This window comes from Microtus oregoni, unplaced genomic scaffold, assembly GCF_018167655.1.
Source record: "Microtus oregoni isolate MIOR12 unplaced genomic scaffold, Mior012 000011F_ref0000422, whole genome shotgun sequence".
Taxonomy (NCBI): Eukaryota; Metazoa; Chordata; class Mammalia; order Rodentia; family Cricetidae; genus Microtus; species Microtus oregoni.
In genome coordinates, this window is record NW_024543070.1 from 40,692,336 (window position 1) to 40,708,117 (window position 15,782).

The 15,782-nt window shown below is 42.6% G+C and overlaps 1 protein-coding gene across 3 annotated transcripts in view; it reads left to right on the top strand.

Annotated features, from left to right (window-relative positions):
- Tmem241 (transmembrane protein 241) overlaps nt 1-15,782 on the top strand; it is a 148,117-nt gene that overhangs the window by 124,351 nt on the left and 7,984 nt on the right. For 2 of the 3 annotated variants that reach the window (XM_041659603.1, XM_041659604.1), the window contains one exon: nt 5,624-5,688. The exons of the other annotated variant lie outside the window; for it this stretch is intronic. In XM_041659603.1, the coding sequence (XP_041515537.1) occupies nt 5,624-5,688 (65 nt within the window). The remainder of the gene's footprint in view (nt 1-5,623; nt 5,689-15,782) is intronic. 3 annotated transcript variants of the gene reach the window in all.

Genomic DNA, 15,782 nt, shown 5'->3' on the forward strand with positions numbered 1-15,782 from the left:
AACCCAGGCATTGTATCAAGTAATAGTTAAAACTAACTGTCTTAACTGGTAAAGGTACTTGCTTCTGCAGTTGTCATGGCACACACCTTCTATCCCAGCACTCAGGAGGCAGAGGCAGGGGGATCTCTGTGGAAGAAGAGAGTCAACTCCTGCAACTTGTCCTCTGACTCCCACAAGTGAACTGTGGCACATGTTCCTCTACCCTGAAAATAGATAGATAGATAGATAGATAGATAGATAGATAGATAGATAAACATTAAACCATGGGTTTTGTTTGCCTTCACCTACCATGGCCAAGTTTGATTGCAGGCGTGTGCCACCATATCCTTCTTAATTTTTTTCTTTGTAAATTACACATTCTGTTATAGCAGAAAAAAATCAAGACATTCAAGATGCCCCTGGTACAAGCAGGCATCAGAATCAATGCCTTCCCACAACTGGTATTTAGCAAACAGTAGGAGAGGGGCAAGAAAAATTGTGCTTGCTCTCTGTTAGCGTGACTTCTCTGTGACAGGTTGGCACTGGGGAGCTGGGAACTAAATTCTCTGTTGTCTCTCTGATAAACATAGATTTATTGTCTTAGCCTTTCTTTTTCTTTCCATTTGTGTGTGCCTGAACGTGTAGAGGGCCAAGGGCAACGTGGGAAGTCATCCTCTACTGCATTTTCCCCTTATGCACAGAGGCAAGGTCTCTCAGTCAACCTCGAGGCTGATCGTGCCAGCCAGCTTGTTCTGGGGATCCTGTGTCACCGATTGTATAGAAGTACAGGCAGGATGATATGTTCACTTGACAATTACGTGGGTTCTGGGGATCCCGTGTCACCGTTTGTATGGAAGTACAGGCAGGATGATATGTTCACCTGACAGTTACGTGGGTTCTGGGGATCCCATGTCACTGTTTGTATGGAAGCACAGGCAGGATGATATGTTCACCTGACAATTACGTGGATTCTGGGGATCTGAGCTCAGATCCCCACACTTGCACAGTAAACGCTTTGACTGCTGAGCCTGCCTTCTGTAACTTAACCATCCTCATTACTGTTGTTGCTGTGAAGAGACTCCAGGGCCAAGGCAACTCTTACAAAAGAAAGCATGTAAGTGGGACTTGCTTACAGTGTCAGGAAGTTGGCCCATTATCGTCATGGCGGGGAACATGGCCACACCCATGGCACGGTAGCAGTGGCTGAGAGCTACAACCTGGGATGCAGGCTTAGAAAGAGACTCGGGACTTGACATGGACTTTTGAACTCTCATACCCCTAGTGACACACTTGCTTTAACAAGAACACAACTCCTAATCCTTCTAATCCTTTCAAATAATTCTACTCTTTGGTAATCAAGTATTCAAACATATGAGCCTATGGAGCCATTCTTATTAAAACCACCATGAATGACTGACTAGTCCAGTAGCATTAAATAGATTTATACTATTGTATGACCATCACTACTATCTTTCTCAATAATTTTTCTTTTTTCCAAACTAAAATTCTGAATGAATTATTTATTTATTATATATATAATATATATATTATATATTATTTATTTATAATGGCTAATTCAACAGTAACTCTCCCTTCTGGGCTCCTCTAGGCCATGGAAACTATCATTCTCCTTTCTGCCTTCATGAGTTTTATGACAGATAACTTTGAGTGGATTCTAATTTCACTTGGCCTAATATCCACATTGAAATATGCATCACATTTTTTTTTCTCTTTTTCAAAGCTAAGTGATCCTCTATTGTGAGTTACTTTCTTTACCTGGTCATCATCTCTCAACAGACATTTTGGTTGCTCCTGACTCTGCCTTTTGTGAATGATGTCACTGTAAACATCATGTGTGGAAATGAGAATTTGCTTTCAATGAACTCTTGTGTGTTCGTATGTGTATGTAGATGCTCACATGTATTGTGTGCTTGTGGATGGGTGTGTAGGTCTGAGAACAACCTCAGGTGTCATTTTTCAAGTGCTTTTCTATTATTTATTTGAGACACGATCTCTTATTGACCTGGAACTCACCAGGTAGGTCAAGCAGGCTGGTGTGTGAGCTCTAGGGCCCTGCCTGTGTGTGCCTATCTCGAGACCACTGGGTTTACAAGCATCTACCACCGTGCCAACCGTGCCAGCTTTTACATGGATCCTGTGGACTTCAGTAAGATCCACATGCTTGTGAGGCAAGCGTTTTATCAATTTAGTGTCTCCCCAACCTTTCAGCGGTTTCTTAAAGCCACATGTGACTTGTGTGAGCCTTTCTTGAGTTCCTGGCTATGAGAGAAGGTTGAGCTAGGAGACAAGGCTTTGGTTTTACTCTCACTGCCACAAGCCTCAAAGTCCCTGGGGCAAGTCACACGCTACCTCTGAGTTACTGGCCCTCCATCCATCAGTCAAGGGAGGTCCTTCTGTTGCTTAGGTATTGCCCTTAGTGACTATACATGAGCCATTTTATATTCTGGCATAGAACATTCAGCTACTGGCGTTTACTTCCTCATAGGTAGGATTAGGAGTGAGCAGCCCTGTGTACAGAAACATATCACATTGAGCAGACATGAATATGACCCTCAGCCATGGAGAGGTCAGCCTTTGGGAACTGTTCACTGGTCACACAGGCCCAACTACCTGGCTGCCAGCATCCACCTTTCTGAGAGGTTGCCCTGCTAGGATTAGTGATGGAAGGAAAAGAAGGTGTGAGAACCAAGCCCTGATGGTTCTTATGGAGTGGATGGGAAAGCAGCCTGCTCAGCTCCACAGTAGCCTGCCAGGCAAGCCTGCCACTGCAGTCTTGACAGAAACAAGCCACACCGATTTATGGCATGTCAGCGCGCGTCACAGCCATCAGCGGTCTTGCTTATTAAAAAAAGAAAACTTAGGGGGAGCCTGGAAATGTGGCTCAAGAGGAAGCCGGGAGGTTGCACAAACATTTCCAGGAAGGAGCAGGGGCAAGGGCACCAGCATGGCTGTTAGAGCAGACTGATTTTCAAGTCAGGACTGGTTTTAAAATTTTAAGCCATGTTTTTCTTGGCAAAAGGCACAGTTCACAGGCACAGTCAGGCCAGCTGCCCGAGTCCCAGCAGACAGGACTCCTGCTCAGCTCCAGAACTGTGTGGAGGTGCCAGGCACAGACCTGGTGGAAAATATTCCCTGACAAGGGATGCCTCCCTTTTCTTAGTCATGACTAAGTCACATGAAGAGTAGATCGGAGAACAGGCAGAGAAGATGGCCAAAGGAAGCCTCCAAGAGGTGATAAAGACGGCTGGAAGACCAGCAAGATGGCTCAGAGGGCAGAACCACTTGCTGCCATGCCTGGCCACCTAAGTTCAGACCCCAGAACCCACATGGTGAAAGGAGAGAACCATCCACTTTATACATGGACTGTGATGCCCACATAATACATACATACATGCATACATACATACACACTGTACTCAATAAATGTACTTTTTTTTGAAAAGAGGAAAATGAGGTGCAGGCAGGAGTGGAGAAAGAGGGAAAACAGATGTAAGCTGAGTTCCACTGCTGCAGTGGAACAGCCATCGCAGACTGCAGTGTCCCAAGCTGACAGTGTAGCTGATAGCCATCGCAGACTGCAGTGTCCCAAGCTGACAGTGTAGCTGATAGCCATCGCAGACTGCAGTGTCCCAAGCTGACAGTGTAGCTGAGAGCCATCGCAGACTGCAGTGTCCCAAGCTGACAGTGTAGCTGATAGCCATCGCAGACTGCAGTGTACCAACTGACAGTGTAGCTGAGAGCCATCGCAGACTGCAGTGTCCCAAGCTGACAGTGTAGCTGATAGCCATCGCAGACTGCAGTGTACCAACTGACAGTGTAGCTGAGAGCCATCGCAGACTGCAGTGTCCCAAGCTGACAGTGTAGCTGATAGCCATTGCAGACTGCAGTGTCCCAAGCTGACAGTGTAGCTGATAGCCATCGCAGACTGCAGTGTACCAACTGACAGTGTAGCTGAGAGCCATCGCAGACTGCAGTGTCCCAAGCTGACAGTGTAGCTGAGAGCCATCGCAGACTGCAGTGTCCCAAGCTGACAGTGTAGCTGAGAGCCATCGCAGACTGCAGTGTCCCAAGCTGACAGTGTAGCTGAGAGCCATCGCAGACTGCAGTGTCCCAAGCTGACAGTGTAGCTGAGAGCCATTGCAGACTGCAGTGTACCAACTGACAGTGTAGCTGATAACCATTGCAGACTGCAGCTTCCCCTCCTGTCAGTGCTGGGAAACATGTCCTTGTTAGCACTGTTCCAGGAAATAATAAATGTTTTGAAAGAAAAAAGGGATTATCAGGATTGTTAATTTTGTTCAAGATTGTGGAATGAAAACAAATGGAGAGAAAATGGCAATAAAAGCGTGAATAAAAAGGAAGAGAGCAAAAGCAGACATACACCGTATAAAACTATATTTCTCCAAACAGATAAATGGGAAAACCTCGATGAAATATATTTGGGGAATGTGCAAATGAAACGCTTTTGGTAGGTAGAAATGGAGGGCATGGTGGGACTGTGGTCCTTAGAGGTCACTGCCTTCAGAAACTCTAGGTCTAGGGTTCCAGGTTAGGGCTAGCCTTTACTGTCCTCAGCTTTGTCCTCTACTGGAAAGTGAGGAGGTGGTAAACACATTTGTACAGGTAGCATGCCTTATTTCCAAAATCAGACATCTCACCTGCAAGATAGCTCAGTTTTGAATTTTGACCACCATGGAGAAGAACCATGTCAAATGTAAGACAGTGCACGAGGAGGGGCTTATTAAACCCACCCCTGGCCATCTTCTTTCTGCCTTGTTCCCATCTGTGACACCCAAAAAGGCCTCTGGCACATGCAGGGCATCCCCTTGGTGGGAATGGGGGTATAGCTGAGATTTCTGAGCACTCCCAGCTTGCATGGCTCTCAGCAGCAGCTGCACCCCACTCTCTCACTGCAAGAAAGCAGGTCCCTTAGGGTTACTTTCCTCCAAGTAGCTCCTCTGACCTGCAGAATTCAGAACTGGCTTCACACAGACATTCTAAGTGTGGACTGAGTTAGGTCATTGGTTCACACTCATTCCATGACAACTGTTCTGAGACACACTCTGGAGTCTGGACCCCATGGCCGCCATTCCTGAGTCTCCTTGCTCTAAAAGGTGTAGGCCTAACCTCTCCCTTCTACCTTGGCTTCTGTGATCCAGATAATTACAGATTCAACTGCTCTCTTCTGCCATGAAGCACCTGGGTTCTAAGAAAGCATGTCACAGTCTAGAAAGACCAGGGTATTAGAAGGGGAAGAGAGCTGAAGCTGTGTGGACAGATGAGTGTTTCCCTGAGGATCTGGGCACAGGCCTGTGATCGTCATGACCCTGGAGCTGGGCGCTGGGCGTTGAGACAAAGGAAATACTGTTAATGCAGCTTCTCTGTGACTTTGGCACTGCACCTCTCTTCTGAGTGGTTTAAAACTCAGTGCTTCTTTGGGGATTCCAGTAGACTACAGGACATAGCATTTCCACATCATGCTTTTCGACTAGAGGCCGTGCTAAATGCAGAGGCCTATGGACAGGGGTGACTGATGTCAGAGACAGTCCTTTCAAAGCGTGGGAGAAATGACATGGGAGCCTCCCAGACTCCTGCTGATCTGATGGCGTTTGTTGTATTGCAGGTCATCACAGCTGGCTTGTCACTCTTGCTGTTTGATGTGGTCCTGACCAGTGCAACTGTGGGCTGGTAAGTTCTTTGCAGAGAGAAGACACACATTCATCACGGTATTGATTTCTGCTCAAATGAAGCAGGAATGTGTGCTAAGTAGATATCTTATCCTGAGAAAAGTTTTATGTTAGTGAAGCCTTCCCTCTTCTATTTAGTCATTGAATGATTGTTTGGTTGGTGGATTGATTGATTGAAGTACTAGGGAGTACTCATGTGCTAGGCAAGCTCTCGTCTAACCTACATCTCACACTGTAGCCCAGGTTGGCCGTGAACTAGCATTAATCCTCCTGCCTCAGTCTATCAGATGCTGGGGTGGCAGAAATGAGGAAGCAAGCCCTGATTCTTTATCTTTCAACTGTTATCAGTGTGTGAATTGACATTCAAAAGAGCACACTCTTACTCTTACACAACTCATGATATACAGTATTGTACACTTAAACAGCATGTTCTTATATATCAGCATTTTCAAATGAAGATTCTATATCTAACTACTACTCAGCTCAGCATAGCACCAGAATGCCTGTTAGCCACTCATCTATCTCAGGGTTGCCGTCATGGATACCGTGGTGTCTAAGAAGGGAATAATTGGCTGTCCCAGAAGCCTTTACAAATACCTGTTGTGGAATATTTAACTATGTAAAGATGTGTTACATTTGTTTATGCTGCATTTGTTTAACAATGTAAGGATGTGTGTCTAATTATGTAAAGAAATATTGCATTGTTTCACCTTGCCTGCCTAAGGCATCTGCTTGGTCTAATGAGAACTGAACGGGGCCATTAGCTAGGCAGGAAATGGATAGGCAGGGCTGGCGAGCAGAAAGGATACATAGGAGGAGAAATCTAGACTCGAGAGAGGAAGAAGGAGAACAGAGAGAGAAGAGAATGAGGAGAGAGGGCAACACGCCTGGGGCCAGAAGCAAGGCAGTTGCCAGACAGACATGAGAAGCAATGAAAGTAAGATACACAGAAGGAAGAAAGGCAAAAAGGCCCGATGCAAAAGGTAGATAAAGAGAGACAGGCTAATTTATTATGTATGTATTGTATTGTATTGTATTTTTTTAATTGAGCCATACATTTTTTTCCACTCCCTTTCCATTCTCTCCCCTCCCCTTCTACCCTCTTTCATGGTCTCCATGCTCCCAATTTACTCAGGAGATTTTGACACGGGCTAATTTAAGTTAAAAGAGCTAGCCAGAAATGAGCCTAAGCTAGTCCAAGCATTCAAAACTAATAATAAGTCTCTGTATCACGATCTGGGAGCTGGTGTCCATGTCTCCTACGTAAAGTGGTGCAGTGTTTCCATTTAACCTATTCATATCCTTTTGTGTAGTCTTACATCATCTTTAGGTTACTTAGCCTTACCTAAGCACAGTCCCATTCTGGGTGGGCGGGAAAGTTTTTCTCTTGTTGGTACCAAAGTAATCCTGATAAATTGGTCTGTCCTGGCCACCTTGCTGGCTTTGCCTTGTGTATGCGTTAGGAACTGTCCTTCAGTGACAGCCAGACTTGCTACTTCTGTGGTGTCCACAGACACTCGTTCCCCTGTCCAATGGCAAACCCCTGCCTGAGTCACCCTAGGCAGACAAAATTGAGCACACAGGATAAGGAATTCTTGTCCTTTCTCAGTGACATTTCCTGTCTGGACAATAGCAGAAGGGTAAAAATGAGGAAACACTCCTCCGCCTTCCTTCTTCTTTTCCTCTTTATTTTATTCTTACTTGTTTACACATTGTTACTGTTGTTTTGAGACAGGATTTCTCTGTGTAGCCTTGGCTCCTGTCCTGGTACTTGCTTTGTAGCCCAGACTGGCCTCAAACTCACAGAGATCCACCTGCCTCTGCCTCCCGAGTGCTGGGAGACCCTGCTTCTGAAAGGTTCCTGCCCTTCCCAGTAGTGCCATAGATTAGCGACAGTGTTTAAACATAGGGGCTTCTTATTTGGTGATAGTAACAGCCAACCATAAAGAACGTGGTGGTTGGGCAGTAGAGTGTTTCTTCGGTGATGGCAATGGCATCATGGTGATGGTTGGACTTGGACAGTAGAGTATTTCCTGGATAGGGCAGCGTGGTATTTAACCGATTTTCCTCAGAGCTTTATAGATAACATGATATCATACTGGAATTCAAACTCAGACCTTAGTGTGTCCAAAGTTCCCCAGACTCTGGGACTAACAAGCACAGGCAAAGCCTTGTCATCAGTACAAGTCAGTCTGCAAGGTTAAAGCCCATAAAGGGGACCCAGGGAAGCTGGCATAAGTGTTTATCTTTCTGTCTCCATGGTGCTAGCCGAAATTCTTGACAATATTTTTCTTTCTTACGTGCACACCTTCATATTTTGTATAGAATGAATGAACCGAAGCAACCTCGGTGTTGGACTGAGTGAGAGATCAGAGTGAGGCTGAGTTCAGTGAGAAACCAGTTGCTCTCAGGCAAGCAGCAAGGTGGTTGTCTGGAAGGAACTCTGTCTCCAGGCTGCTTCTGTCTGTGGAATTGAGGTTATGCCCTGGGCAAAATGAAAAGAAAGGCCATTTGGACCCAATCGAGGAAGCAGTATGTATATCTATTGCAAAAGGAACCTTGGCTTTGAAAATCCCTGGGTTGTTATAACTCTTGAGATTAGGATTGGTTTTCAGCCGCAAAGAATTTTCCAGCCACAAAGTGAACCTCCAGAAGGAGAGTGTAATTCCGCCTTCTGCCTCTCACCCGGGCGGTTGGTCCACACATTGTGTGAGTTCAAGCATGGCCCAGTGCTAGACCAGCTCTGGGTTTCCAGATGGGACTGGCTAGTCTTTGTCCCCTGGAGATTGAAACTAATCCAAAGTCACGAAGGGCAGGGGTTACAGGGCTTGGATTTTTAAAATGTTTTAGATCTATGCATTTTCCTGTACAGTTGTTGCTTCTTATGTTTTGATTGATTATCAAATTTTAGAAATTAGGTGATTTCTTCCTGCAAATCCAGATTCCCATACTCCTTTGGAAATGGTAGCCCGCGGTGAGCTGCAGCCACTGAAGTGCACAGATAACTGGCCTGGAAGGTGCTCTCTGGTGAGCAGGGCTGAGCCATGCCTGGCTGGCTAGTCTCTTCTCCTGCGAGGGCAGCATCTTAGCTGCTCAGATTAGGCCATCCAGAGCAGGGTTTCTGGGTTGGCAAGACAGCTTGGTGAACAGAGGTGCCGATCCAGCTGCCACAAATTGTCTCTGACATTCACACGTGTGCCATAGCATGCATGCACTCATGCTCACACGCACAGAATAGATACATTAATGTAAAAAACTAAAAATAAGATCAGGCCAAGTTGTGGTGGTGTATGTCTTTAATCCCAGCATTTGGGAGGCAAAGGCAGGTGGATCTCTGTAAATTCAAGGCCAGCCTGGTCTACAGGGAGAGTTACAGGACAGGCTCTAAAGTTACACAGAGAAATCCTGTCTTACAAAACCAAAATAAATAAATAAATAAAATCAAAATGTTCACTCTTGGCACTATTGGTGTTTGGAGCCACATAATTCTTTGTTGTGAGGTACCATCCTGTGCATTGTTGGATGTCATAAAGCAAACCTGACCTCTACCCTACTAGAGCTAGTAGAACCTCTCATTTATAATGGAGAATGTTTTTAGGGCACTGGGCAGTGCTCCCTGGAGACAGAATCACCGGTCTCAAGGTTCCTGCAAATGAACAGAGAGAATGATATCTGACTTTTCAACACGATTCTAAGGAATTTGCCCATCTCCTGATTAGGGGTCTGAATCAACCCAAGTTCTTGGCAGCATCACCCAGGCACCCTGGGTGTGGCTTTGTATGACAGCCAGATGTGTAGCTTGTCCCTCCCACCTGCCCCCAGATGTGTGCAGTGCTCGTTGGAATGATTCGAGTGTAACACTGTGCGGAATGACCACAGTGTACCTTCTTCCTTCCAAGGATTCCATGACAACTCTTCACTCTGCCTGTCATTCCCTGGGGCTGCCATCTCTCCCAGGCTGCCAGTCATGACAATGGCTCAGACTTTATCTCAGTACAAACCTCATGAACATCAAGGGTATTCAGAAAATGATTGGAAAGAGCTGGGTGTGATGTTATGCACATGCTCAAAAATCCCAACACTCGGGAGGCCGACACAGGAAGATTACAAACTGAGACTAGCCTTGGAGACTTATTCAGACCCAAAACAAAGAAAAGGATTTTCAGCCAGGCATCGATGGCGCTCACCTTTAATCCCAGCACTCCAGAGGCAGGCAGATCTCTGAGTTCGAGGCCAGCCTGGTCTACCGAGTGAGTTCCAGGACAGCCAGGACTACATAGAGAAAGTCTGTCTAAAAAGAAAGAAAGAAAAGGTTTTCAGTTATCTTTGAATCAAGACATGCGCTCCCTCTGATTTTAGATCCCCTTCCTGGAGACTACTCAAGCCTTGATAAACAGAAAATGAATTTAGGAGCCAGGGGAGAAAGTCTATTCTCTAAACCGTTTAGGAATATAGTGAATGAAACATCAGTTTCCCGTTTGAATTAATGTTGGCATTTCATTTAAAAAGGTAAAATTAAGGGCTACGGATGTGTCTCCATCAGTAGTGTGCCTGCCTAAACTTAAACAAAACCCTGGGTTCCATCCCCAGTGCTACGTTAAACTAGGTATGCTGTATTCTTCCTATGTCGTGACTTGAAGTTTGGGCTACATAACACACTGTCAAAAAAAAAGTCCATTATTTTTTCACATGTATAATACTTTACCAGGTTGTGAATTTTATTTGCAAGGGAATGGGATGTTAGGGAAATATTTAGTAGGGTAGAAAGGAGGAAAAACCAAGTAGTTGGAGTATAGATGTGAGATGGGGAACACGTTTAACAATTTGGTGATTCATTGGAGATATATCTTTGTGCTGGGTTTGTATCTGAGGGAAAATATTGTCTGTCTGTTGGGTTTAGTAGGAACTAGCCAGGTAGCCACAATAATAGTTGTAAGATGAGACAAGGCCTTTGATACCCACAGGGGAAACTCTGGAAAGCCTCTGAAACAACGCTCTGGAAGAGACACTTGGAATGGGCGTTTCTGGCCGTGTGTGCTCTCCAGCCTGAGGTTATGCCTTTACTCAGTGAAGCGAGTTTATTTCAGGAATGGTGAGGATTACAAGGTTTGCAAACACTTCCCTCAAGCTTTGACTTAAATAGTTCTAATGCCATGAAGACTCCAGGACTCCGTGTGAGCTGCTCCTGCTGGTTAGAACACAGCATCAAAGTCCACCTCTTTGCTCTCCGCACAGTAAATGAAGCAAGGTTTGTTTTCATTTTACCAATCACTAAGCTCCTTGGGTGCTTCATAAAGTCTCTCTGCCAAAGGGAGGAATGTGAGGTTATTAGACTCGGGCTTTGTTCCCGGGCTGTAGGAGAACAGCTGGCCAAGGGCCAGCACTGCCTTGGTTCATTCCTGGTGATTAAGGAGGATTAGTGAGAAGTGTTTAAAATGAAATTGTCCCCCAACAGAGCTCCATGCAGCCTTTCTATCAGGCTGCTGTGTGTGTGTGCTTGTCCAGGGGCAGGAGGTAATGTGTATGCTCTTGAATGGGAGGAACAGCAGAACTACTTCAGGTGAAGAAAGGGCTTTCAAGAAGAGCTCACGGGGGGGGGGGGGGGCAAAGAAGGGCTTCCTGCCCCCTTCATTTACCAAAGTGAACAAGTGACAGAATTGTAGTTTGATTTCTAATTGCTACTAATAATAAAAGCCCAGGGTCACATATCAAAGAAGCAGAGCAGCCAGCCACTAGAGAATTCCTTTATTTCTACCAATGCTCAGACCGAAGGGGTGATCCTGTCCTCAGACTGCCTCCTCTGGCTAACTGTTTCAGACTGTACCTCAGACTGCATCTCCAGACTCCATCTATCTCTACCAAACCTCAGACGGCACTGAGCTCCTGTCTCCTTCTGCCTTATAGTCCTCTCTCTGTCCAGCCATATTACTCCTGTTTCTACCTCCCTAGTGCTGGGATTAAAGATGTGGGATCCCAAGTGCTGGGATCACCTTTGTGTGAGCTCTGTTTCTCTTTTCGACAGATCCAGTCTTGTATGGTCCAGGGTAGCCTTAAACTAACAGAGATCCCTTTTCCTCTGTTTCCTGAGTCCTGGGATTAAAGGTGTGTGCCACCACTCCCTGGCCTCTAGTGGCTTAACTCTGCACTCTGATCTTCAGGTAAGCTTTATTTGTTAAAACACAAAGAGAATATCACTGCATTTCCCCCTTTTTGTCTAAAATAAAAAAGGATATAACTAATAAAAGAAAAACTATATACAATAAATACTATAACTATATGTAACATATATAGGCAATAAGTACATCAACAATGTCTAGTCCATTTGCATTTGACAAATTGAGAGAAAATACTCCATTATCTATTCTATCATAGTGAGCCCAAAGTCTTGTACCTAATTTACTTTCTATGATAACTTGCATCACCATCCAAAACTATCTTTTGATGTCTCTCAACATTATACACTTTATACCTCTTTAGTGAGTTTCTTTTCTGAGTCTGGTAAATAAGGAAAACTATAATGATAACTATTTAGTCTTTAACTCCTTAAGAGACCTGAGAAGGAAATAATATTAACCGAGTAAACAGGAAGTGCAAGCAAGCAACTTCCAAAAACTGTGAGTAATGACAGAAACAGCTGGCCGCCTGGTCAGTCACCCAAGGTTCTTCTGCAACACTGGGGCGTCCAATCAGCCTACAGGCCTAGAATAATTAATAGACTTTCCTATAAAGCAGAATTTTGGAAGGACTGTTCTGCTTTGTCTTGACAGTATTTTTTAGTCACTTTCTTTAGTGTCCTGCTTGTCCAATTTGGACAGCATAACATCAGCAGTCGAAGCAAGGGATTTTCTTGCCCAGTGGCTAACTTATGTCACAAAGAAAGTAAATTCCATGTGGAGTTTCTTCAGTGCCCATTATATTCTCTGAAGTAGATTGGTGCTGCCAGGAGAAGATCTGTCTCATTATTATAAAAAAAAAAGAACCTATATTATTAAAACATCTTAAATGTCATATTCTGTAGATCTCTGATATATCTCTATTTGACCTTGGAGACATACCTAATATGTCTACAAGTTCAATTATAATAGGTGGCTAATTACTAATCTGTATTTCCTTATTATCCTAAATAGTTGTTAATAATAACTTCCAAGAACTAGAAATTTGCATTTCATTGTTAATAGAGCTGTATAGGTACAAAACCTTGAACAAGAATAGAAATGTAGGTACAGTATGTTCTAACAAAATTAATCTCGAATTTGTATCAATATACAAAATTTACATATAATATACAAAAGTCCAATCCAATGTAAAATATTTAAAACTAGTCATTGCTTTTTAAAAGTAGATTCAATAATTTACTCTTTTATCCTATCATATCTGTAGCTTCCTCTTTTATTTTCACAACAGGAACCCTGAATCTAATCTCCTTTGTTCAGCTCTTTTCCTGACCATTACCAAGAGCAACGTGTAACCAATCCCCTTAAACAATGACAAATATCCATAATCCATTGAATGACCAAAAACCACCCAACCCACTACTTGGGAATGTGGGCATCATATTCTTAAATTCACTTCCAGCTGTCTTGGGGCAATGACATTTTTAAAGGATCTTGTAAAGAAAAATTTTGGGTTGATTGTGAAGTTCTGGGAGAGGTAGCTCTGTCATTTGGTGTCCAGTCTCTTCATAATGGGAAAGAAGAGGACTTGTCTCCAATCCTGGCTAGAGTAGCCTGTGAGACTGTATCATCTCAGCTAGCCACCTTGAAATTGTTCTGAGCAGTTTGTAGTCCAAAGACAATCTTTAGGTGGTATTTTTCAGCTTGTTGGTGTTATCATATTCCTGGTGGAATTGTTGTTGTGAGACCCCATCCTCCTTTTTGAGATTTCTAAGGTTGCTATTAGGTATAATCATGTTTCACTGAAAAAAAAAAAACCTGACAGAGACTTAAACCTGAAATCATGTACAAGAAGGTAGATGAAGTCTTTTTCTAGAAATAGTTAGTGCTCTATATGACCATTAATATCATGACAAAAACTTTAAAACCTATATATATTAATCTAATAAATTTTGATATAATAATTATATCTTAAGAAAATCTGTCAAAGAGTCAAATATAAAACCAAAGGATTATAAGATTAGTGGCAATAAAATAGTCCTTAAATTTTTGTTTTTCTTCTGTCCCATATCGGGTGGCTCTTCTGACATGAGACAGAGATTTTGGATTTTATTCTAATAAGCAAGCTTGGGTTTAGAGAAGAAGAGAGCCACACTCCAACTCTAAGCCAGTTTTAATTTTTAATTGGACTGGAACCACAAAAACAGCATTTACATTATATGTCTGCAGAGAACATCAGACACACACGTGGAAAGATTTATGAAATTTTATCCTGTTGGAGATGTGATATACCAATAGGCCAATTTGCTCCCTGGGTTACTTTTTCTGAATGATTTGTCTTTTTCTTCAGATGTCTCATTTGTTCAGTGATCTTCAGATTCCTTAGCTGGATACCTTTATTCTCCTCAAAAGACAGAAACAAAACTCTTCCCCAACCCTAATTTTGGAGCAGTTGTCTTTTGGCAAGTTATATCTGATCAAATGAAAAGCATTTGTTAGTTTTATAGGTTAGTTTAAATTAACAGCCATGCTGCGGATGAAGTATCATCTCTTCTAATTCAGAGGTATCTCTTGTTTCAATCTAAACCTTCATCAGTTTTTATTGTCTCTATATCTCTTCTTTTCTTTTATCTCTATCTTGGAAACAAAAGCAAAACTCTTCCACAACATAATTCATGTTCTCGTTTCCATTCTGACCTCAACACGTCTTTAAAGTATATTGGCTGATTTAATTCTGTTTTTTTTTTATTATTCAATGTCTCTCAGCAGCTGTTATTCCTTACTCATTAACATTTAGAAAATTCAAAGTTAGTAATTTATAATTGCATTTGAAATCTGTTTCTGGGGGGTCTTTATCATCCATTTATGTTTATTTAACATATCTTTTAGAGTTTGATTTGGTCTTTCTATAACTGCCTGTCCTGTAGGATTGTGTGATATATCTTTATGTGCTTTATATTATAATAAGCAAAAACCTGTTTCATTTTCTTAGTGACATATGCTGGAGCATTGTGTGTCTTTATTTGTACAGGTATACCTATGATGACCATAACTTCTAGCAAATGTCTGATACCAAATCAGCCTTTTCCAAATTCAAAGCAGATGCCCATTGAAAACCTGAATAGGTATCAATGGTGTAGTGTATATATTTTAGTTTTCCAAATTCTACAAAATGGAACACATCCATCTGCCATACTTTATTCCTTTGAGTACTCTTTGGGTTACTTTCTGCAGGTAGTAGAGTTTGGTTGTATGAAGAACAATTAGGTCATTTCCTTATAATTTCCTTGGCTTGTTGCCACATGATAGAAAAGTCTTTTTTAAAACCTTTGTTATTGACATGATTTTTAAATAAAATTCTGTGGCCTTCAGCATAATTGTAATCAATAATTGATTAATTTCTGCATTACTTGTACTATATGACCTTGTACTATATGACCTTGTACTATATGATGGAATATATACTCTCTCTCTGTATATATGGGATGGTTCCTATTCTTGATTATTTCTTATAACTGGAAAAACAATAAAGTCAATTCTGTATCCTCTGGCATAATTTTGGTGCTTTCAATATGCAAAACAAATCTTTCTGCATATTGTGAATCAGTAACTATGTTGAGAGGTTCCATAAAATCTATTAGTACCATGAGAATATAATATAATTCTGACTTTTAGACAGAATCATAAGGGCTTAGATCCACTTTACTTAAGTTTTCTGATTTATAATCTGCCTTTCCTGATTTATTTGCATCAGTATAGACTGTAGGGGCTCCAGATATTGGTGTTCCCTGTATAATGTGAGGAAGAATCCCAGTTAGCTCTCTTTATAAGTTGTGCTTTCTTGCTTTGGGGATATTTGTTGTTGATCTCTCCCCGAAGATGACTGCAAGCTCGTTGTCAGGGTTCACTTTCTGCCCATACCGTACTACATTTTCTGCTAATTGACGAAGTCTCAGTTTTTCTTTCAGAATTAACTCAGAGA